General features: G+C 47.6%; 1 protein-coding gene across 6 annotated transcripts in view; it reads right to left on the reverse strand.

Moving 5' to 3' along the window:
* Window positions 1–3,877: 3,877 nt before the first annotated feature.
* The window catches only part of BFSP1 (beaded filament structural protein 1), a 71,753-nt gene continuing 53,214 nt past the window's right edge, over window positions 3,878–22,416 (reverse strand). For all 6 annotated transcript variants that reach the window (XM_030310135.2, XM_030310132.2, XM_030310136.2 and 3 more), the window contains 4 exons: window positions 19,190–19,297; window positions 9,494–9,714; window positions 7,031–7,116; window positions 3,878–5,042 (listed from right to left, as the gene is read on the reverse strand). In XM_030310135.2, the coding sequence (XP_030165995.1) occupies window positions 4,048–5,042; window positions 7,031–7,116; window positions 9,494–9,714; window positions 19,190–19,297 (1,410 nt within the window). In that variant the 3' untranslated portion in view covers window positions 3,878–4,047. The remainder of the gene's footprint in view (window positions 5,043–7,030; window positions 7,117–9,493; window positions 9,715–19,189; window positions 19,298–22,416) is intronic.

The raw sequence follows: 22,416 nt of genomic DNA on the forward strand, positions 1-22,416 counted from the left end.
TGCTAAAGCAACAGGGTTGAGGGGCGCCTGGGTGGCTCAGTTGCTTAAGCATCTGAATTCAGCTCAGGTCATGGTCTTGGGGTTCGTGAGTTCAAGCCCCATGTTGGGCTCTGTGCTGACAGCTCAGAGCCTGAAGCCTGCTTTGGATTCTGTGCCTCCCTCTCTCTCTGCCCCTCCCCTCAAAAATAAATAAACCTTTAAAAAAAAAAAACCCACAAAGTGGGGCACCTGGGTGGCTCAGTCGGTTGAGCGTCCGACTTCGGCTCAGGTCATGATCTCACGGCTCGTGAGTTCGAGCCCCACGTCGGGCTCTGTGCTGACAGCTCGGAGCCTGGAGACTGCTTCATATTCTGTGTCTCCCTCTCTCTCTGCCCCTCCCCCGCTCATGCTCTATCTCTCTCTCTCTCTCTCTTTCTCTCAAAAATAAATAAACATTCCAAAAAATAATAATAATAATACATCTTTTAAAAAAAAACCCACAAAGTTGGGGCTGCCACCTGAGGAGTGGGGGTTGTTGCTGGGCATGTGCCAACCAGCCATCTTAGGTTGGGTCCTGCCACAAGCGGAGTCTGAAACAAGGAGTTGAGGTCAAGTCGTTTACTGGAGAGGAGCATCTATATACAGGGGACAAGAAAGTAAGGCAGGGGTGGAGGGAAACTGATTCAGGACATGTGGGTGAATGGGCTTCTTTGCGGGCAGCTGGGGCTCAGACCCCCCAGGAGGAGTGTAGAACACCTCAGAGTTATCCCAATGGAGGGGAGAAGGAGCTGGGGTATTTATGCACCAGGTCCTATCCATCCTGATCAAGCGTGGCCCCCAGGAGCATCAACACCCCAGTGCTCCCAACCTGCCGGGTGTGTGGACCGAGCACAATCCTATACCACAGGATCCCCCAAGGCAGAGTCATATGTGCTCGGCATGAGAAGCGTGGGGATGTAGGCATGAACCAGAACAGTGAGGGTCAGGGAAACTGGGGGATCAACACCCATGGTGGCTTCCACAACAGCAGTTACGGGTCACCGACTCAGCGCTTGGCGGATGGGAGGGGTGGGCAGCTGGGATTCAGCTTCTTTGTGGAGGAGGCAGCTTCAGGAGACTCTCAGTCCCGGACCTGAGGCTGGGACTCTGGTGAAACAGTTAGGACCAGCCACCTGCAGCACTGGCACTTTAGGTACTCCAGGACTTGTCCAAGCTCCGGGGTGCTCTTGTCACCGAGCTACAGGAAGGCCTGCTCTGAGCCCCCGTGTTTACTGACAAGAAATGGTTTTTAGAAAATTATAAAGTGCTTGTTTTCAGAGACCTCAGGGAGAGGGAAAGCTAGGAGATGAACCCATTCTTCAGCTCCTTGGGGAAAACAAACTAAGCAGGGCAAGTGGAGATAAGGAGGCAAGAAAAGAGCAAGTAGGGTTCTGGGGGCTGGGGGCAACTAGCCCAACTACACCCCAAAGTGTCCATTGTAAGCAATCCCACATTCCACATGGCGAGCCCAGCTTGAGGTTGAGGCGAGGCTGCCAGGAAATAGTGTTTTCTTGGTTCCTGCCTCCCTCCTTGACCTCCCCTCCTCCATTGGCCCTCTGTAGTCCCCTTTAGTTCGCCTCCTTGAACAGGCTAAGTCCATTCCTGCCCCAGGGCCTTTGCACTTAAATGCTCTTTCCTCAGCTCTGTACATGACTGGCCCACCTTGTCATTCAGATCACATGTCACCGCATTCATGGGGTCTTTGCTTGACCATTCAATCCGAAGTAGACCCATGGCCACTCTTACATGTCGTCCTGTTGGTTCCTTTCCTAGTATTGTCAGACTAATTTTCTCTTAGTTATCTGCTTGCTTGTGCGTGTCCTTCCTCCCCATGCCAAAATGTCATGTCTGTGAGAGCAGAACCACGTCTGATTTTTCTCTGCTGTCTCCCCAGTGCCCAGAACCATGCATGGCACAGAACAGACCCCCAGTCCATTTTTGATGGTGGACTGAATGTAATATAAAAATAACATTTCTTTCCAAAGTGATACCCTGCCTTTGAAAATAAGAATATGAACTGAACATATAGTCCACACAGTAAAAAGACTTCACGGGGAAGAGATAAAGTCTTCAGTGGCTGTGATGTTGAATATAACATACACTGATCCAAATTCCTAGTACATTCCGGGCTCTAGCTAATGGTTTCCAACATTCTCTCTTAAGCTTTTAAATTATAAATATTTCAAAAGTGTGCAATGGAGTGGGCCCTTCCATTCATCTTTTAGAAAGAACAACAAAAGCATATTTCTTTCTTGAAGTTAAAACCTCAAATGAATTCAGAACAAGATTTTTTTTTACCACTCTGAATAGGAAAGGTGACTATTAAGTACTCTTTCTATTATTCATAACAAAGAAATAATAGAATGTAATTTACCACCCCGTCAATTTTGCCTAATAACGTGTCACTGTCTTACGGAATACTTTTGTTTAGGCAGATGTAATAATCCTTTTAAGCATATTTCTTCAGTGCCCAAATGAGCATCTACATAGGGTAGGAGCAGTTTCTCAATTGCTAGAAGTAAAAAAAAAAATTCTTTTGGACCAGTAGTAGAAAAACAGATGCCTAGAGGCAACACAGAAATTTTGTAAAGACTCTAGTTTGAAGTGGGGCGCCTGGGTGGCTCAGTCAGTTAAGCGTCCGACTTCAGCTCAAGTCATGATCTCACACTTCATGAATTCGAGCCCTGGGTGGGGCTCTGTGCTGACAGCTCAGAGCCTGGAGCCTACTTCAGATTCTGGGTCTCCCTCCCTCTCTGCCCCTTCCCCATTCACTCTCTCTCTCTCTCTCTCTCTCAAAAATAAGTAAACATTAAAACATTTTTTAAAAATTCTAGTTTGAAGGAATTTGTTTCCTAGGACGTGACACAGTATCTATATGTACACGTGCGTGTGTATGTGTGCAAGAGGGGCATGCAGATACACGTATATGACGATAATTGAGATCACTGATAAACGTGAAAAATCTCCCCCCAGCAGCACAGCACGCTGTCTGGCACATGGTATATGCTCATGAGTGCTTGTTGGACCAATCAGTTAACTAAATCCCCACAAGGGACTACGCAGTGACATTTGATTTTTCTTTTTGAACCTGACCTAGGATTGCAATTTCTCAGTGAGAACATTTTCAGTACTCAGACAAAAGGACACGGGACATAAGCTGTGGCAGAAGGCCTGGGTGCCCCAGTTAGATCCTCATGACCCATGTATTTCCATGCCCGATGTCCAAATGCCTGCAGCTATATTTCTGCACCTGAGGGTTTCTTGCCCCTGAAGTCAGTGCCCTGGGAGCAGCCCTCCCCACTGGCGGACAGGAGGAGATACTTCAGCTCCCTCCTCACTCGGGCAGGATAACTCTGGGGCATGGGTTCTACTCCATCGCCCAGAATCCCTTGGGGTGACTGAGCTCCAAGTGCCCGCAGTGCTAACTGATCTGGTAGCAGACCTCTTATTGGCTGCCTTGCCGTCCCGGGCTCCCTCTTGCACCCCACTTCTGGCGCTTCCTGGGATCACACCCCCAAAGAAACTACACTCAAATCTCTGCTTCAGGATCAACTTCTCAGCGAACCCAAACTAAGACAGACACCTTTCATCATGCACCTCTAACAAAACACTCCTCCATGTGAACAGGTGTTTGTGCTTGAGATGCAATAAAAAGGCACCAATGCATCCACTAGCATGTTTCTGTGTGAGGCCCAGACACTCCCTGACTCTCTAATGAGTCTCTCCATGACTGGTGATGAAGGGCATGTCTCTTTCCTTAAAGGAGCAGGGTTTGATGGCCCCTGAACAGAGCATCCCTGTCCTGAGCATGGCTGACCCACCTACACGCCCAAGGCCCCTGTTAATTAGACAAAGGGTGTGCAAGCAAAGAAAACTTTTTAATTAAGGCTTCATTGGCAACGTCAGAAGGGCCAACTATGGTCTAATCCAAACAAGGAACCTTCACTCTTTTGTCATCTGTTCTAAAATATCAAGGCACTTCCCCTACAGTGGCCCCAAAGACGTTGTTTCCCACTGACCCCGGGCATTTTAAGAGCTCTTCTCTCCCGATTTCTTCTTGTTTGCCTTTGTCTTCCCAATCATGGTCTCCACGATGACAGCCGTTTCTTCATACGTCTGGATGCTCTCCGTGGAAAACTTCTCAATGGATTCCATCACTTCCACCTTCTCATATGCCAAAGTCCTGGGCGGACTTCTCTCCGGTGCATCACTGCTCCTAGCTGTATGCCCCCCAGATCCACCCTGACCGACCCCAGGCCTTTGCGACTGGGGTGTAGATGGTCCCTCTGGACCAGGTGTGATCACGGGACAGGGCCCCTTGGACTCCTCCGACTCCTCCTCCTCCTCCTCCTCCTCCTCCTTTTCCTTCTCTTCCTTCTGGTCATCATGTTTCTCCCCAGGCCCTTTCGGTTCTTCGGCACTAATCTCATTCTTCTTGTCGGCAGTATGCTGGTTAGGTGCCTTTCCGCCTTCCTTCTCCTGAAGGTCCCCCTGTCCATTCTCCACAGGGGGCCCGGGCGGCTCAGGAGAGGGCTCCACAGTGCTGTCGCGATGTACAGAGTCATCCTCAATGGAAATAACCACTCCGCCTTTGGCTGGGATGGAGAAGGAACAGAACCCAGGGTCCACATAACTGGCATCCCCAGAAACCAGCACGTACCGCCCTTTGGTGTAGAGGTCAGCCGGAGGCTCGGGTTCTTTGGGGCTTTTCACTTTGTCTTTGACCTTCTTGAACAGTTTCCCAAAGGCTTTGCTTATCTGCCCTCCATCTGGCACGTCTTCTGGAGCCCCTTCTGGGGTTGGGAGACTTGCTTCTTCGGCTCCTAATTCAAGCTTAGACTCACCTTCTTCTTTGGGTACCACCTGCACCAGCTTTGTGTCTTCTGGACCTTTCAGTGGTATGTCTTCCAGACTCTCATCAGCTTTGTCTTTAGCTATAATCTCCTTTTTCCTTGGAATGTTCTTGGGGAGACCTTTCTGTCTTGGTTTTGCTGCTGTTATATCCTGCACAGCCCTAGTGAGATCTAAAAAAAAGGGGGGGAGGGGGCAGGGGCATAAGTCAAGTTTGTCAATGGAAGAGGAAGAAAATGTGTTTGTGGGAAAATATGCTATTTTGGAGACCAAGGCCTAGCGTAGGAGTAGAGTTTACCATACATGGGGCAAAAAGAACAGAGAAAGATGCCTGGATCTGACCAGCAGCATTCATGGCCCACATTAAGGTCCCAGCTCTGCCACCAGCTGTGTGAATCTGGGCAAGTCGCTTGACCCCTCTGGGCTTGCAGAAAGGAGGGAAGGTGCTGCCTGTTCTGACAGTTCTCACAGTTCCCACCCCACTGGCTGCGACTTACTGAGACATTCTACTGCAGTAACACTCGGAGTCCCCACCCCAGCCCCTGCTGAGCTCATGGTGAATACTTGGCTCTACCGGCTAGTCAATGGAACTCATTCTACAGAGTTATCCTCGCAGAGTGGACTGGGCCTCCAGTGTGTTCTGAATGGCCTCAGGCAGGGGACTCAATCTCCCGTGCTCCACACGCATCCCAAGCTAAATAGATACAAATGCCCCTTCAGTAGCATCCCTTTCCTCCTGGGCCAAAGAGGAAGCAAGGTACTAAATTCAGAAATGATGGGAATCCCCTGATCCCAAGGCTGTCTTCTAAAAGGAAAAACTGAACGGTTAAGAAAACACACACAATCTCGCCTTGCCTCGTCTATGAGGCTTTTCAACTCCACTCGCAAGCAGATTTCATCTCAGAGGTCTTATCCATGCCCTCCCGCCATGAACCAGAGGACTGACAGACAAAACGAAGGCACCTAGCACGGGTTGACTCAGACAGCTGAGTGACCAGGGAATGGCAGAAATGAGCCATGAAGCCATAAGGGAGGAAGGGATGTGCAAAGGGACTTGTCTAAGGTAGCCTGCTGGGGGAAGGGGGGGCTTACAGGAACTGGTGCAGAATTTCAGGGCCCGGTACAAGAGGGAAAGGCCCTGTTCAAAATCATGAAGTATTTCAAGACAGTGGGGTGCCTGGGTGGCTCAGTCAATTGAGCCCCCGACTCTTGATTTTAGCTCAGGTCATGATCTTGTGGTTTGCGAGTTCAAGCCCCACGTTGGGCTCTGCACTAACAGTGTGGAGCCTGCCTGGGGTTCTCTCTCTCCCTCTCTCATTGCCATTCTCCCACGTGTGTGCATCCCCTCTCTCTCTCTATCTCTCCCCCCACCCTCAAAATTAAAAAAAAATTTTTTAATACAGAAAAAACAAAAAGAATTTCAAGACAGTGACAGCAGAGCACTACACCAAGTGTGGGGACCCTTGTGTGCACAGGGCCCTGTGTGTGGCCGCATGCTCCCAGAGCCAGTCCCAGTCCCTGGGACTGCTGCCCCCTTCCAACACGTTCAGACTCCGAAACCCCATTTCCACAAATCCCTCTGGGCTCTCTGAGGGACGTGGATTTGAAAGCACTATAGGCAACACCCTCTTCTTTTCTCCTACAACACTGTGTTTGTTCAGCACTAGGGAGATTTAGCTGTGAGGTAACATCTCTCAGCTGCATGAAACCATCCCCAAAGGACCAAATGTGAAAGATGGAAGCCATGGTTGCCAACCAAGCTGGTTGTGCTTGGTTTTGCATGGAAGAGAAGTGAGCGATAATTGAGCGTTGACTCTGCCCCAGACACCGCATTAAGCACTTTTTGCACGGCATTGCTCATTTCCTTTGCTAAGGTGAATATTGAATTATATTTCCCCCCAATTTAATGCTTCAAGTTCAAGGATGACATTCCCAAGGTGGCCTATCCCCCAGTCTAATTTTTCTCCTTGTAAACATTCTGGCTCAGTCACTCAGCACCTGTGGGAGTGAATCAGAGAGAGAAGACCTCATATAAAAGCATTTAATTTCCAAATGGATCAGAAGGAAGCATAAATGTTAAGTTCAAGAAGAAAGCCGTTTGATTTTTCCCCCCACTTTTCCATGATAGAAAACAGCAGAAGCCAGGGTTAGGAAGCATTACCTTTCCCACCAAGCCGAGAGCTGAGAAAGGTTCCATGGCTTGGGGTGAACAGGGTGACAGGAGTTTCAATGAAGGCAGAGCTCAGCCTGGAGAAAGAACCAGAAAGAGGATGATCGCCATCTTGAATTCATCAAACCAAACAGATGGTGGGGGATTAAGAGTGACTCTTTAATGTGACCAAAAATGAGGAAAGCTTTCTCTAAATCACACTATTCATGAAACATATACACACTTATACACTAGATGAGGATGTGAAGGGTTTCTTTGAGCTCGAGTCATACCCTGTGAAACACACAGGAGAATTATAAAATGGGGGTTGCTTGTAATCTAAAAAATGGCACTTCTCTGTTGAACAGAGTTTTTGTTTTTGCTTTTTTTAATAAAAAAGTAGTGAGCTCAGGTGGAAGTATTTACAGCAACCAGGATATGGTATCCCCAATTCTTTTTTAAAACATAATATGCATTATATATAAGTAGAGAAAAAACTGACTACGCAATTGAGACAAAACGTAGACAAGTGGTGAGTCTGAGAAAAGAGTGTTCAGGAGTTCCTTGTTCTATGCTTACAACATTTCTACCAACTTGAAATTACAACAAAATTCAAAGTTCTAAGCAAACCAGCAAAAAGGCAACCCAATGACCTTTTTATGAAGTCTTGCCTCCAAAACAAAAATCTCCACACAGTCACTTAAATGCCAGTTCAAGACATATTTTCATGCGTGCATAAAGCGTTCACTGTGACGCAAATATAATGTAGGATTACGCAACAATCCACTGACCATAACTAGAGAAAGAAAAAGAAAATCTTGCTTTCTCTGCTAAAACATTGGAGCACTCACGGCCAAGACAGAGCACCCATGGGGACATTTACATCCCCAGAGGCCTGTGGGGCCAAAAGCAACCTTCTCCATGAGGTCTTTTGCGACCATCCTACTTAAAATTTCATGAGACAAGGAAAGAACTGCTCCTGGTGGGGCAATTCTGGGTGCTTCTCTTTTAATGCAGTCTAAACCCCCAAATCAGCAAAACTTAATCAAAGAACCACAACTTAATAAAGTGACAGTCCTTCTATGAGGTAACTTCTATGAGTCTCCAATCTGCTCTCTGAATGACATCTATGGATATGGCCAGGGACATGGACACAGATATAGATGATGTAGGTGTAGATATAAATAATGCAGATGCACACATGGAGAGATGCACATGTACATGATATAGGTGTGCACGGACATGACGTAGGTGCAGACACGCTTGATGTAGGTACAGGTGTAAGTGTGCACACACATGAAGATGACATAGACCTAGATGACGTAGGTGTAGATGTGGATGGAGGTGATGTAGATGGAGGTGTGGACGGTATACACGTAGATGGTGTAGACGTAAGTGTATGGGTAGGCGGAGATGATGTAGATGTAGGGATAGGTGTAGGGGTAGATGTTACAGGTGTCAGTGTAAACGTAATGCTGTCGGTGCAGGTACAGATTATATGACACAGAAGCAGACGACACAGGTAATGTGGCATACATGTACAGGTGGATGGTGTGGCTGTGGATGCAGATGTAAATGTAGGTGTCAGTACACCCAGATGACAGAGTCATGATGGAGACTGTAGGTGTCGGTGTAGACGATGCAGAGATAGAGACAGGGGAAGAGGAAGAGGAAGAGAGAGAGAGAGATAGGGATGGGGATGCAGATAGGGATAGGGGATAGGGAGACAAACAGGGATAGGGATAATGTCATGGATAAGGATAGGGATAGGTGACTAGGACAGGAGATAAGGAGAGGGCATAAGGATAGGGGATAGGGACAGGAGATAGGGACAGGGATAGAGGATAGGGGTAGGGACAGGGGTAGGGGATAGGGATAGAGGTAATTTCTCAGCTATCCTGAAGTTAATGGAGCTTAACTCACGGCTCCACTATGAACAAGACGAGCCAGTGCATTGACAGCCACATTACTGACGCGACCAGGTGACAAAAGCAATGACAGTAGCAGCAGTAATAACACCAACACCTCCGAGCGCTTGTCGAGTGCCAGGCACTGCATTAGGCACCTCACCTGCAGCATCTCATTAAATACTCCCGGTCATCCCACCTGCTAAGACATCTATGTCCCCAGAGGCCTGTGGGGCCCAAAGCAACCTTCTCCATGGGGTCTTTTGCGACCACCCTACTTAAAATTTCAAACATTCCCACCATCGCCCCATTGCCGCTCCCCTCTCCCCCATCACAATTCACTCCCTGGTACTTGTCATCTGTTACAAAGCCATCCATCAGCTGCCTCCCCAACTAGCATTCCAGCTCCACCAGGCCACGGGGTTGCGATTCCTTCCCTGCCACGCCCCTACCACCTGGAACCGTGCCTGGCACACAGGAAGCACCCAACGAGGACCTGTGAACTAAGCCAGCGGCCGGGACGGAGAGAGACGCGCAGCCTCTGGGCCGTGCCCGTCTGTGACCATACCTGTTGCCTTCGTTCTCAATGATCCGGTGGTACCGCTCCAGCTCATTCTTCAGGGTCTGCTGGGCGACCACCAGCTGCCGGCAGTCATAGGAAGACCTCTCCAGGCTCCTCTCAGTCTCCTCAATCTCCTTCCGCAGGCTTTCAATCTGCTCATTATAGAGCTGAATCTCGTCATCGTAACACTCGTGGGCATCTTTAATAGCCTGTTCCAGGGCCGCCGTCTGTGGGCAAAGACACAGCCGTAAGGAAACCCACCCCACCTCTCCCCAAGACACAGACGTCTCCGGATGACAAACCCCGAAAATAAAAAGAAAACCCCTGTCTGTGGAATAAAATGTACAAGTCAAATAAACTGTATCACTCACATTCTGAGTTAGCATAAACCTGGCTAAAAGATAAATAGAACTGCCCTGGGGCGCCTGGGTGGCTCAGTCGATTGAGCGTCCAACTTCAGCTCAGGTCCCAAGCTCAGTTTTGTGAGTTCAAGTCCCACCTCGGGCTCTGTGCTGACGGCTCTGATCCTGGAGCCTGCTTCAGATTCTGTGTCTCCCTCTGTCTCTGCCCCTCCCCCACTCGCACTCTGTACGTATCTCTCTCAAAAATAAAGATTAAAAAAAAATTTAAGATAAATAGAAAAAAAGCACACATACTAAATAGACAAGATGCTATTTTCACTGAAATGATTAAGTTGGGGCGGGTGCATACTGACACAGCACAAGTCCAAATTGAGGTAGGAAAATAGAAATATGACAGAATATAAGGTGGCCTTACAGTCACTTTAAGAGCTCCCAACAATGTGCAAAGAGCAACATGTGTATTTATTTACAAGCTTAGTATGTGTGCAGTCGTGACTTTTACGATCGCATTTTCCCAAGTAGAAAAGAATTCACCGTGCCTTATCAGTCCTCAAAACAAAATGAAACAAACCAAACCAAAAAGCCACTTGTACCTAGAACATCCCAAAATTCACTGCATATTTGAACCACTGGAGGACGCTGTTAAGCTGCAGATCCCGACTCAGCAGGTCTGGGGGAGGCCAGAGGCTCTACAATTCTAACCAGTGCCCACGTGACGTTACTGGCCCTGTCTCTGGTCCACACAGTGAGTCGTGGGGGGGCTGGACAAGTATCTGAATTCAACTTCATGTATGTTTGCCACCAGGTATCTCACATGCAGCTGAATGTGCATATTGGACAAATCTAGAGAATGATTATTCCTAGGAGGACACCTGATTCCTCACTTTTTTTTTAAAGTTTATTTATTTGGGGGGGGGGGGGGAGGAGGCAGAGAGAGAAGGAGATAGAATCCCAAGCAGGCTCCGCACTATCAGCACGAAGCCCAATGCAGGGCTTGAACCCACAAACCGTGAGAAAAATCAAGAGTTAGACACTTAACCCACTGAGCCACCCAGGTGCCCTTGATTCCTCACTTTACATACAGATGTCGCTTTAGAATAGTGAAGTTCCCTAAGTGATGACATTTGAAAACAGCTTACAAAGGTTTTCAGCAATGTATCTACTGCATCAGGAAGGAAGGAAAGAAAAAAGGAAGGAAGGAGAGGAGAGGAGAGGAGAGGAGAGGAGAGGAGAGGAGAGGAAAGGAAAGGAAAGGAAAGGAAAGGAAAGGAAAGGAAAGGAAAGGAAAGGAAAGGAAAGAGAGAAGGAGGGAAGGAGGGAAGCAGAGAGGGAAGGAGGAAAAGAAGGGGTACATATACTCAACACTTGGGAAGTCATCTGTCAGCCTATGTCATCCCCCTTGTCTGATACCTGTACCATCTCACTCATAGAGGAGTCCCAGCAGCAGTGTGACTCCACTCTCCTGACCAGACCTACAGAACCAGGGCTGGGCCTGATTCCGGCAGGCCTATCACATGCTTCCTCCCTGTGGAATTTGGAAAGGGATCTCAAAAACAACAGAGAGTGGGTGGCAGATTCATATAACCTTGGGGCCGCCATTTTGGAGTGGCCATCTTTCATAACGTGCATGGAGAAACTGACAAAGGCAATTCTCCCGAGGGGCAGAGAAATGAAGCCTAAGGGCAAAGGCGAACAGAGATGAGAGAGAAGAAAGAGAGGGAGTAAGCAGCTGCCTCAGATCCAAGTTCCTGGTTCCTGCCCCACACCCTGCTCTCAAATCTCATAAACGACCTTTTATATCTTGCTCCTCTGGGGGAAAAAAGAGTATCTTCTCAGTAGAGAAACCCGGCAGACGCCACTTTAACCAAGTGATCCAAGTTACATCACCGGCAGGAAGACATGCCCACATGACACTCCCCTGATGAGACGCACTGAGGACACATCACTCCTGTGGATTCCAGCCACAAATGCATAGCCTCAGCCTAATCCTGAAAAAACATCGAGGAGCCCAAAAGGAGGGACATTCCACAAAATAATTCCATCAAGGTCATCAAAGACAGAGAAAGGCAGGGACTATCCCAGATTGGGGAGACTAAGGAGACACAACACCTAAATTGCAAGTAGGATCCAGGACCGGAAAAAAATGTTGGTGGGGTATTTGTGAAGTGTTTGTCAAGTCTATTACCAGGATGGTATTGTCGTTAATTTCCTGACATGGTTCTGTGGTAGTGAAGGTGCTAACATTTGGGGAAGCTGGGTGAAGAGTCTGTGAGAAACCTGTGTGCTATTTTTGTAGCATTTGAGAAGTCTAAAATTATTTCAAAAGAAAATTACAGCGCACCCTTTCCTGCTTAAGCTATTGTGATCGAGTTTCTGTTCCTCGTTAAAAAAAAAAAAAAAAAAAAAAAAAAGATTTTAAATTCAGTTACCTGTCATGTCAAATACCAAGGCATACCACTAATTCCTGGTGCGGCCACATTTTCTTACCTACGCCAGGGTTCATACACTCTAGGAAATGCTTCCAGGAAATAAGGAATTTAAAAGACCCCCTTTGAAGCTCGAATCTCAGAGACAAGAAGCCATCCAGGAGTGGAAGAACCCTGAAGTCAGACGTTCTTTTCTACGGAGCAGTCCCAAGAACAAGCCTGGGGGACCTTGGCCACGCTGGGGCCCCGGCAGCACAGCTCGGAGCCTGGAGCCTGCTTCAGATTCTGTGTCTGTCTCCCTCTCTCTCTGCCCCTCCCCTGCAAGTGCACTCTCTCTCTCTCAAAAATAAACATTAAAAAAAATATTTAAGGTGGGTTAACAGCCTCACATTCTATAAAAGCAGCCCTCATCTTTTAGAGGTACAGTTGAAATACTGCCAGATGAGATGGTCTGGTGTCAGGGATTGCTTCACAATCACATGGGGGTATGTGGAGTGCAGGTGATGAAGGAGGGACCATGTGTTGGAGGATGGGGGTACGGGCACTCATGAGACTGTCCTCTCACTTTTGTATATGTTTGAAGTGTTCCAGAACAGAGTAAACATAAGCAAAGATTATGAGTGAAGCGAATTGACTGCCCCCTTTGGGTATGGGTTCCCTGGCCCGGGGTGGGGACAATGGTCTGTGCTGGCAACTTCTCACTGGGAACAAGTCATGAGCCTCATAGCAACCATATGGGCAGGGGCTGCTACTGCACCCACTTTACAGATGAGGAAACTGAGGCACACAGGCACAAAATGACTTACCAATAAGTACAGGATTCAGAGCCACCTGTGCAGGGTCTGAGACACTTCCTGAAACCATGGGCCTCCCTGTGTCAGCCTCCTCCCAGCTGCAGGTGAGCAGTACACGTGCGTGCGCACACACACACACACACACACACACACACACACACACGTGCACTCACTCCAGGCCCTTGGAAAACCCCCTATTCCCACACATCAACAGGCAAGCAACACCAGCGTGTTCTCACTGAAGACCTGGGGGGAGACTGAGGGTGATCCACGCACAGACCCCTCCGTCCCTGAGCACCTTCACTTAGCCAACTTTTAAATGGTAAACGGAATAGCAAAGCATTGTCACAAACCGGGAAATCAGAAACTAGAAAAATGTCACCTGTAACCTTTGAACCTTACAGGGCAAGCATGATTTTTTGTGTCTCACGAGCTGGTGGTTTGCTGTTGGGGGTGGGTGGGTGGGTGGGTGATGGCTGTCCTCTGATGGAATTTGCGGGATGGATACCTGCCCTGGGAGGTATCAGAAGAGGGGTGTGCAAGAAAAATAATAAGAGCCCCACTTTCACCGCCTTAAAGGGGGCTAAAGAGACATCTCTGATGTGTACAACCTTGGCACCAGCTTGGCTGCCTGAGAATGAGATGCGGACGCTCCTCCTTAGAGCCCACAGCCCAGTGTGGGGAGGTGGCTCGGTCACAGAGACATGCCCAGGGCATCACAAAGTACAGGGAGGCCCTCAGGTGCTGGAAGATGTCAGAGAAGGCCAGTCCTGGGTACTGAAGAAGAGAAGGTGCTTCCAGAAAGAGGAGACGTGATGAGCCAAGGGGCAGGTGCCAGAAACCACAGGAGGGTCAGGAGAAGAAGAGAGAGCATCTCACTCCCAGCCCAGGGCTTCTTGGAGGGGAGTAGCTGCATGGAGACTGGAGAGCGAGGCAGGTGGAAGGTGTGGGCCGTGCTGCAACCCGACCTTCATCCTAAGCAAGAGTGACTGCTGTGTTTCTCCTTGGACCGTTTAGGTCGTCTGTAAGCCGCTGCAGGCAGGAGCTACATCATGCTCTGATCGGTATTTGCTGAACCTCACATGGAACTTGGCAGTCACGGATGAACGAAGGAGTCAGCGTTCAAGCACAGCTGTGGGGCTTGCTTTTGCACAGCATGGGTCAATGGGACCCTGGCAGTGCCTCACAGTGAGCCCCATCTGGACGGGTGACTTCCTGCTTTGGTCCTCTTAGGCCCCCAGATTCCTTTGGGTCCAAGGTCTTTTTAAAAAAGGAAACAGGTTCCTTTTTCTCCACATCCTCACAAACACTTGTTGTTTCCTGTGTTTTTGATTTTAGCCATTCTGATACGTGTAAGGTGATACCTCGTCGTGGTTTTGACTTGCATTTCCCTGCTGATGAGTGATATGGAGCATCTCTTCATGGGTCTGTTGGTCATCTGTATGTCTTCTTTGGAGAAGTGTCCCTTCAGGTCCTCTGCCCATGTTTAATTGGGTTAGTTGTTTTTTTGGTGTTGAGTTGTGTAAGTTCTTTATATATTTTGGATATTGACCCATTATTGGATATGTCATTTGCAAATATCTCCTCCCATTCAGTAGATGAATGGATGGAGAAGATGTATGTGGTATATACATATACAATGGAATACCGTTCAGGCCATAAAAAAAAAAAAAAGAGGTCATGCCATTTGCAACAACATGGATGCACTAAAGGGTATAATGTTAAGTGAAATAAATCAGAGAAAAACAAATAGCATATGATTTCACTCACATGTGGAATTTAAGGAACAAAGTAAGTGGACAAACAAAGAAAAAAACAGACAAAGAAAACAGAGTCTTAAATACAGAGAACAACCTGGTGGTCACCAGAGCAGAGGGGGCAGAGGGGAAGGGTGAAACAGATAAAGGGGATTAAAAGTACACTTATCTTAATGAGCACTGACACATAGAATTGTTGAATCACTACATTGTACTCGTGAAATTAACATAACACTGTATACTAATTTACTTCAATTAAAAAAAAAGAAAAACAATTTAAGAAGGAAATGGAAGAAATCAAGTGTCCTTCACGGATTACATGCTGTCTTCCCAAAATCTACCACTAGATGGTGCTAGGCAACTTTAATGAGAAATGATACTCGAGAGGTTCACTCTTTCCAAGTAATACACGACTCTTTCCATGTCCCTGCCTCAGAAACTCTCACTGAAATGTAATTTAGGGAGCCAGAAGTGCCTGTCCCTTTTCTTCCACCTCTAGGAAGCGCCATCCCAGTGATCTCATGCATGGACTATGTTTGGCTTCAAAGAAGGGGCTGCCAGCTCTGAGGGTGCTGTTTCTTCCATCCTTTGGACTAGTGTTTTGTTTGTTTTTTAATGTTTATTTATTTTTGAGGAGACAGAGCATGAGAGGGGAGGGGCAGAGAAAGAGGGAAAGAGACAGACAGAATCCGAAGCAGGCTCTAGGCTCTGAGCTGTCAGCACAGAGTTCGTGGGCTTGAAGCCACGAACTGTGAGATCATGTCCTGAGCTGAAGTTGGACACTTAACTGACTAAGCCACCCAAGTACCCCTGGACGCGGGTTCTTAAACTTGAGCCTGCAAAACCACCTGGAGGGCTTGTTAAAACAGAGATTGCTGGGCCCCACCCCAAAGTTCCTGACTCAGTAGGTCTGGGCCGGGCCGGGCCTGTGAATGTGCATTTCTGACAAGTTCCCAGGTGATGCTGATGTTGCTGGTTTAGGGACCTCACGCTGAGGACCATGCTATGGAGGGCTCTGGAAGGATCAGTAGCTCCAACCACAGGCAGAACCATATGCCTTGGTTGTGCCAGGTTGGAGCCCTCAGGCTACAAGGAGTTCTCCTTGCCCCACCCCCCTCCCCTGTCCCTAGTCAGCATTGGCACTACTGAGGGGCTAAGCCACCAAATCTCCCTTAGAGCACTCAGCTTAGCTACTCTATTGGGCAGTCACTAAAACCTTTCAAAATCAACAAAAAGCCAGCCATGAACAACTCCTGAATAGGATGTGAAAGCCCCAAGCCAGGGACTAAGGTAGGCCAGATGTAGAACATTCTGACCCAACCTAGGGCCCACCCCTACACCAGTGTTCTCAAAGTGTGATTCCTAGACCAGAAGCATCATCAGCTGGAAGTCTAGAAATGCAAATTCTTGGGCCACATCCCAGAACGAGTCAGAAACTCTTGGGTGGGCCCAGCCACATCTGTGTTTTAATTAGTGCTAATTAGGCAGACTTTGGTCCCCATGACCTTTGCCCCTTAGCTTTCCGCCCATGAATATGTTAGGTTACATGGCAAAGGGACTTTGCAGATGTGATTAAGGCTCTCAATCAGTGGACTTAAAAAAAATAGGGAGATTATTATAGACTATTCCTGATCACATGAGCCCTTAAAAGCACAAGTCAGAGAGATTAGATGCCTGAGAAAGATTCCATGCACTGTTGCTGGATTTGAGGATGGCCATAAGCCAAGGCATGTGTGCGGCTTCTAGAATAATTCCTGGCCAACAGCCAGCAAGAAATAGGGTCCTCAATCCCACCTGCACACAGAATTGAGTTCTGCCAACAACTTGATTGAGACTGGAAGATTCTCCACCAAGAGCCTTCAGATAAGGAGGCCGGCCGACAACTTTGTATCAGCCTTGTGAGACCCAGAGCAGAAAAACCAACCAAGCCCACCCAGCCTTCTAACTTATGGAAGTGCGAGACAAGGGACTACTGTTTCAAGCCCTTGCATGTTTAGTAATTCCTTACAGCAGCGAGAGAAAACACAACTTGTGTTGCATTAGACCCACTGCTAGTTGTATTTAATATAAGCACATGTATTATTATATAGAAAATGATTTGGTAATATTTTGATAACTGGTTCAATATAATTGGTTTTCTTTTAATTGTACGTTCTTTATTTTTATTATATGCCTTTAACATTTTTCTGAGAAGTGGACCACGGACTTTGCCAGACTGCTGGGGGGTGGGGCAGGGCACAGAAAAAGTGAAGATCCCCAATTTAGAGAGACAACAATGTCAGAGCAAAACCTATAAGCCTTCCTGCAGCAACTATGGGAGGGGACATGTGGCCAAGCAGATTTATTTCACGTCCTCAGAAACTAGGTTGATCCTTCATGAAATGTCTTACTTTTACATTCAATAAATACATATATGTACATAGAGACAGAAACCTTTTTGCCCCGGAACAGGAATTTACCACATCAGCTGGGCTCTTTCATTTTCTCAGTATCTAGGGCAGGGTTTTCAACTTTGTCACCACGCCCACTTGAAGAGCCACATTTAACACCACAAACCATACACATCATACAAACGTGTGTGTGCATGTGTGTGTGTGCATTTGAGCAAATATATATATTTAAATATGCAAACATATATATTTAAAACACAGGTTTCACAAAGCAAATCCCACTGTTACATGCCATGTACTCTGTTATTTCTTATTCTATCTTAGTCTAGTGTTGTCAATTTCTTCTTTATTAATGCCACTCAATTCTGCTGAAGTCATTTTACAACCCAATAATACATTGTAAACAGTGGTTTGGAAAACACCAGTCTCTAGGACCAGTGGGCTTGCATCCACTTCTCCAATCTCATTCACACACGTGCACGCCTACATACACACGTATATACATAAACACGTGCACACGTATGTTCATACAAAGTCGTACATATATACACATATATGAATATAGACATATATATAGTACACAACATGCACACACATATACACATACACACATGTATATCTACACACATAAACACATATACATACACGTATGTGCACACACACACACACACACACATTCACTCACTCTCACTCCATTCTTCCAGGGCCTCAGAGGAAGCCACAAATTACCAAGTCACCAAAATGGTGCATCTGGTCCCCAACCCATGGTTTGTCATGAAAGGATGAGTTTTCAGGGCAGTACTTGATTTCTCGAGCTGTGATTTTTACCTCGGGAGATAATCACCAGACCCTGGTTTGCTTTCAGTGGCCCCTGAGAGTTGCTGCATAGTGACAGTGTGTGGTGGGGCAGAAATGAAGATTCTGGAACTCAATGGTCCCCTCATAAAACTCCGGGCAGATCTGGAGGGCACTGAATACCTACAAAAGCACCAGATCTGTGTGGCGTTAACTTTTTTTGATTTTGCAGACATTGGATAGAGACAGAGTAACATATAACATATAAATGTTCCAGGTTTCCTAAATAGTCCAAAACTTTTTCTTCTCTTGTCCCTTCATGTGTACTTGTCAAACCAAATGTCCATTTATTTTTTGATTTTGGAATGTAGTTGCACAGTATATGAAGGTTTAGTATTCTAACCCAATGTCTCCCATTACAACGGGATAGTAATGAGAGAAAGCAAACTGGAAGGAATCAGGGGTGTGAACCACGAAGCTCACTAACCAAGAAGGAAGGCCACAGAAACAGGAGAGCATTCTTCCGGTGACTTTAGTTTTCAGATTAAGCTTTGCCAAAAAAAAGGGGGGGGAGGGGTAGAAATGGGAGCTTTATACAAATGAATCCTGAGGGGAGGCAAACACTGACATGACCACCCTTTCCCACGCCTGTAATCAAATTCCAAAGGGGAGATTTTAGGTCATGAAAAGAGAAATAGGAAGCATAGATTGGGAGGATAGAAATCCCAATATGTGTCCATCTCTTCTTATTTTTAAGGATAAGGTTAAAGCAGGCAAAACAGATCAATTGTGCAGGAGTCAGGACAGCCTTACCCTTGGTGGGGAGTGGTGGTGACTCAAAGTGGGCACAAGGGGAACCCCTGAGGGGCCTGGGAATAGCATGAACCATGGTTCCCGTTTGCCCAGGACTTGGCCAGTCTGGGCATTGAAAGTCCTGCATCCTGGGAAATCCTCACTTAAAGCAGGATAGCTGGTCACGCTACTCAGGATGGCCTGTTTCTGGCTCTGAGCACTGGATACACAGGCATGTGACACTCGTGAGAATTCCCTCAGATGGATACTTGTACACTTTTCTGCATGCACGTGACACCTGAATAAAATGTGTTGTAGAACCCTATTGACGTGTGTGGTGTGAATTCCCAATGGCGAGCAGTGGACATCTGAGTGTGACACCCTACCTGGGCCTGCAGCTCGGCTCTCTGTGCCTGCAGGAGGGACACTACCTCTCGGCCCTCCTCCAGCTGGCTCTGCAGGACAGCGGCTTCTCGTTCCGTCAGGAGCTTCTCCTGCACAAAGAAAGCCAGACTCAGCACTCCCATGCACTTGATGTGTGAGGAAATCCAGAGGGAAAAGGGTATCCCTCCCACCCCACCCAAATTCATCTGCTCAGTCCCTGACCCCCAATGCAATGGTGTTAGGAATTAGAGCTTTGAGGAGGTGATTAGATCTAGATGAGGTCATGAGAATGGGGTCCTCATGGTGGGATTAGTGTCCTTATAGGAAAAGGAAGAGACACCAGAGTGCTCTCTCTTTCCAAGATGCACCAAGGAAAGACCATGTGAGGACACAGCAAGAAGGCAGCTGTCTACAAACCAGGAAGCAGGCCCTCATCAAGAACTGAATCTGGGAGCACCTGGGTGGCTCAGTTGGTTAAATGTCTGATTCTTGATTTTAGCTCAGGTCGTGATCTCATGGTTCGTGAGTTCGAGCCCCGAGGCAGGCTCTGAGCTAACTGTGTGGAGCCTGCTTGGGATCTGTTTCTCTCTCCCTGCCCCTCCCCTGCTCTCTCTGTCTCTCTCCCAAAATACAAATAAAGTTAAAAAAAGAAAAAAAGAACTGAATCTGCCAGCAGCCTGATCTTGGACTTTCAGCCTCCAGAAGCATGAGAAACAAATGTCTGTTGTGTGAGCTGCCCCATCTGTGCTGCTTGTTACAGCAGCCTGAGCTGACTAAGACAGGCCCCCAGTGGCCGCCCTTAGTTAATGCCTTTCCACTTTGTCTTCAGCGTCTGAACCATAAATGCTACGAGACCCACATTTCAGACTGCATGTGCCATACACTGGCTAAAAGATTCCGGACAAGGCACTTCCTCCTCCGCAAAAGGGAAGCTGGGGATGCAGACTCTCGTAGGGCTCTGTTGTCTGTCCCTGAGCCCAGGGAGAAGGGGAAACCAGAGACCTAACTGCAGACGGCCCTCCTCAGCTGTGTGCTTACTCCAGAGCTGGTGTGCTCCTGTGTTTCTCGGTGCACGGAGGCATGCTTTCTCTCAGTCTATCTCTGTGTCTCTGTACCTGTGTCTCTCAGTCGGCTTCTCTATCTCTGTCCTCTTTGTTTCTCTGTGTTTCAGTCCCCACTTCCCTGCCTCAAAGACGCAGACGAAGGGGTAGTGGGAGCAGAGGGGGACTCAGACTCTGAGCACCAGTGTGTGGAAGATATGCATCTATGCCACACTTTGCAAATTCTAGGCCTGCGGCCTGGGGATAGAGGCAGACAAGGTGCAAATACATTGCACCACCTCCCTGCCAGGGGCCTGCCTGCTTGTCTGGCCCTGTCTCTCCTCACTGCCCAGCTCCCACTCATCATACACCCCTGCTCCCTCCAACCCACAGCAGGAGTGTCTCACACACAATAGACCCTTGGATATTCATTGAAGAGGAAGAAAGACAGCCTGGCTGCTGGCAGCTGGCGCTAACTGCCAGGCCGTGGTGCTCCCTACTTACAAACTTATAGAGGATGCCCCCTCCCCACATCTGAAGATGTCACACTGGGACCATGGCGGAATGAGAAAGAAACAAGACTGTCCTGTGTCTAGGCACCCACAAAAATGACCAAACGTTTCCCGCCCCCACCCCCGCCCAAGTAACAAGCGATGCTGCTTGATTACCAAGTATACCCTCCTAGGTACAAATTATCAGGATACTTAGTCATAGGACCAGCCCTCTCCTGAGGGCATCCAACCCAGAGCAGAGCCCTGCTTAGCTGATCCCTCCCCTCGAATTACCCACCACAGGCCTCCATCCTCTCACACATCCCTCCTCCTCTGAGACACCCTGCAAGTCCCCAGGGGACACACTCCTTTGCTGCAGTGAATAATACACCCGGCTTTATTTGACCATAGGTGCGTCCTCAGTGGCCTCTAGCTAGAGGGCACTGACATTATGCTTTACTGACACATTAACCATTGACCTGCTGTCCTAGGGAACGACACTAATTATAGCCTCATTTTGCAAAGGTGACTTAACACATTTTTTAGGTAACAAGAGTCAATCAGACAAACCTGAAAAGGACCATCTATCTCACGTATAGAATTTTTAGGCTAAGAGTAATAAAGAATGTGGTGCTTTCTAAATCTGTGCTTCTCCATCTGTAATGTAAATCTTTGGGGGGTCTCGCTAAAGGAAGATTCTTACTCAGGGGGGTCTGCACTCGGGCTGGAGATTCTGCCTTTCTGACCAGCTTCCAGATGAGGCAAAGATCACTGACGATCACTGATGCTCTCAGACTGTCCAGTCTCTATATTCTTACAACTCAGAAGAATTTTGTTACAAGAATACAGATGCATGATTTAAAAAGTGTGTTTGGTGTAAAAGAGCTTTGAACTGGGGGGGGGGGGGGGGCGGGGAGGGGGGGGCATGACTTTGCACAATATAAATAAGGTATCTGGAAAGAAACCTCTGACAAAAAAAAAATTAAGGCTTCAAGAGAAGCTATTTTAGGTCCTTCTAGAAGCCTCAGTTATATCAACTATGGAGAGCAGTCACCTGAAATGGTCACTGATGGGTGATGTGGACAAGAATATCCCCATGGAGGCCAAAACAAGCAACTTTCCTACCTCACAGATGTTATTCAGCAGAGTTTTAAAGTGTCTTCTGGGGCACCTGGGTGGCTCAGTCAATTAAGCATCCAACTCTTGATTTCAGCTCAGGTCATGACCTCATGTTGGTCGATGAGATCGAGCCCTGTGTCGGGCTTCACACTGATAGCTCAGGGCCTGCTTGGAATTCTCTCTCTCTCTCTCTTTCTCTCTCTCTCTGTCCCTCCTCCTCCCCTTCCCCCTTCCCTGTTACCCACCCTCCCACCACTCCCACCCTCCTGTGCCCTCCCTCTCTCTCAAAAATAAATAAACATTTTAAAAAAATAAAGTGTCTTCCAAAGGAAGCTTTGGGATTTCTTTGGCTTTGTTATAAAGAAATATTAAGTTAAAACAAAAAGACCCAAACAGCCAGCTCCCCTGGCCCACAAGCTTGGAGCTTGTCTACATGCTGCCCTGGGAGTTTCTAAATGACTGAGGCAGGGCTCCACCTGCCAGGCAGCTGATTAATTGACTTGGGGTGTGGTCTGGACAGACTTCCAGGTGATTCCAAATGTCAGTGGGTATGAGCACCACTGTCCTAAGTCGTCCTTG

The sequence above is a fragment of the Lynx canadensis genome, chromosome A3 (assembly GCF_007474595.2).
Source record: "Lynx canadensis isolate LIC74 chromosome A3, mLynCan4.pri.v2, whole genome shotgun sequence".
Lineage (NCBI taxonomy): Eukaryota > Metazoa > Chordata > Mammalia > Carnivora > Felidae > Lynx > Lynx canadensis.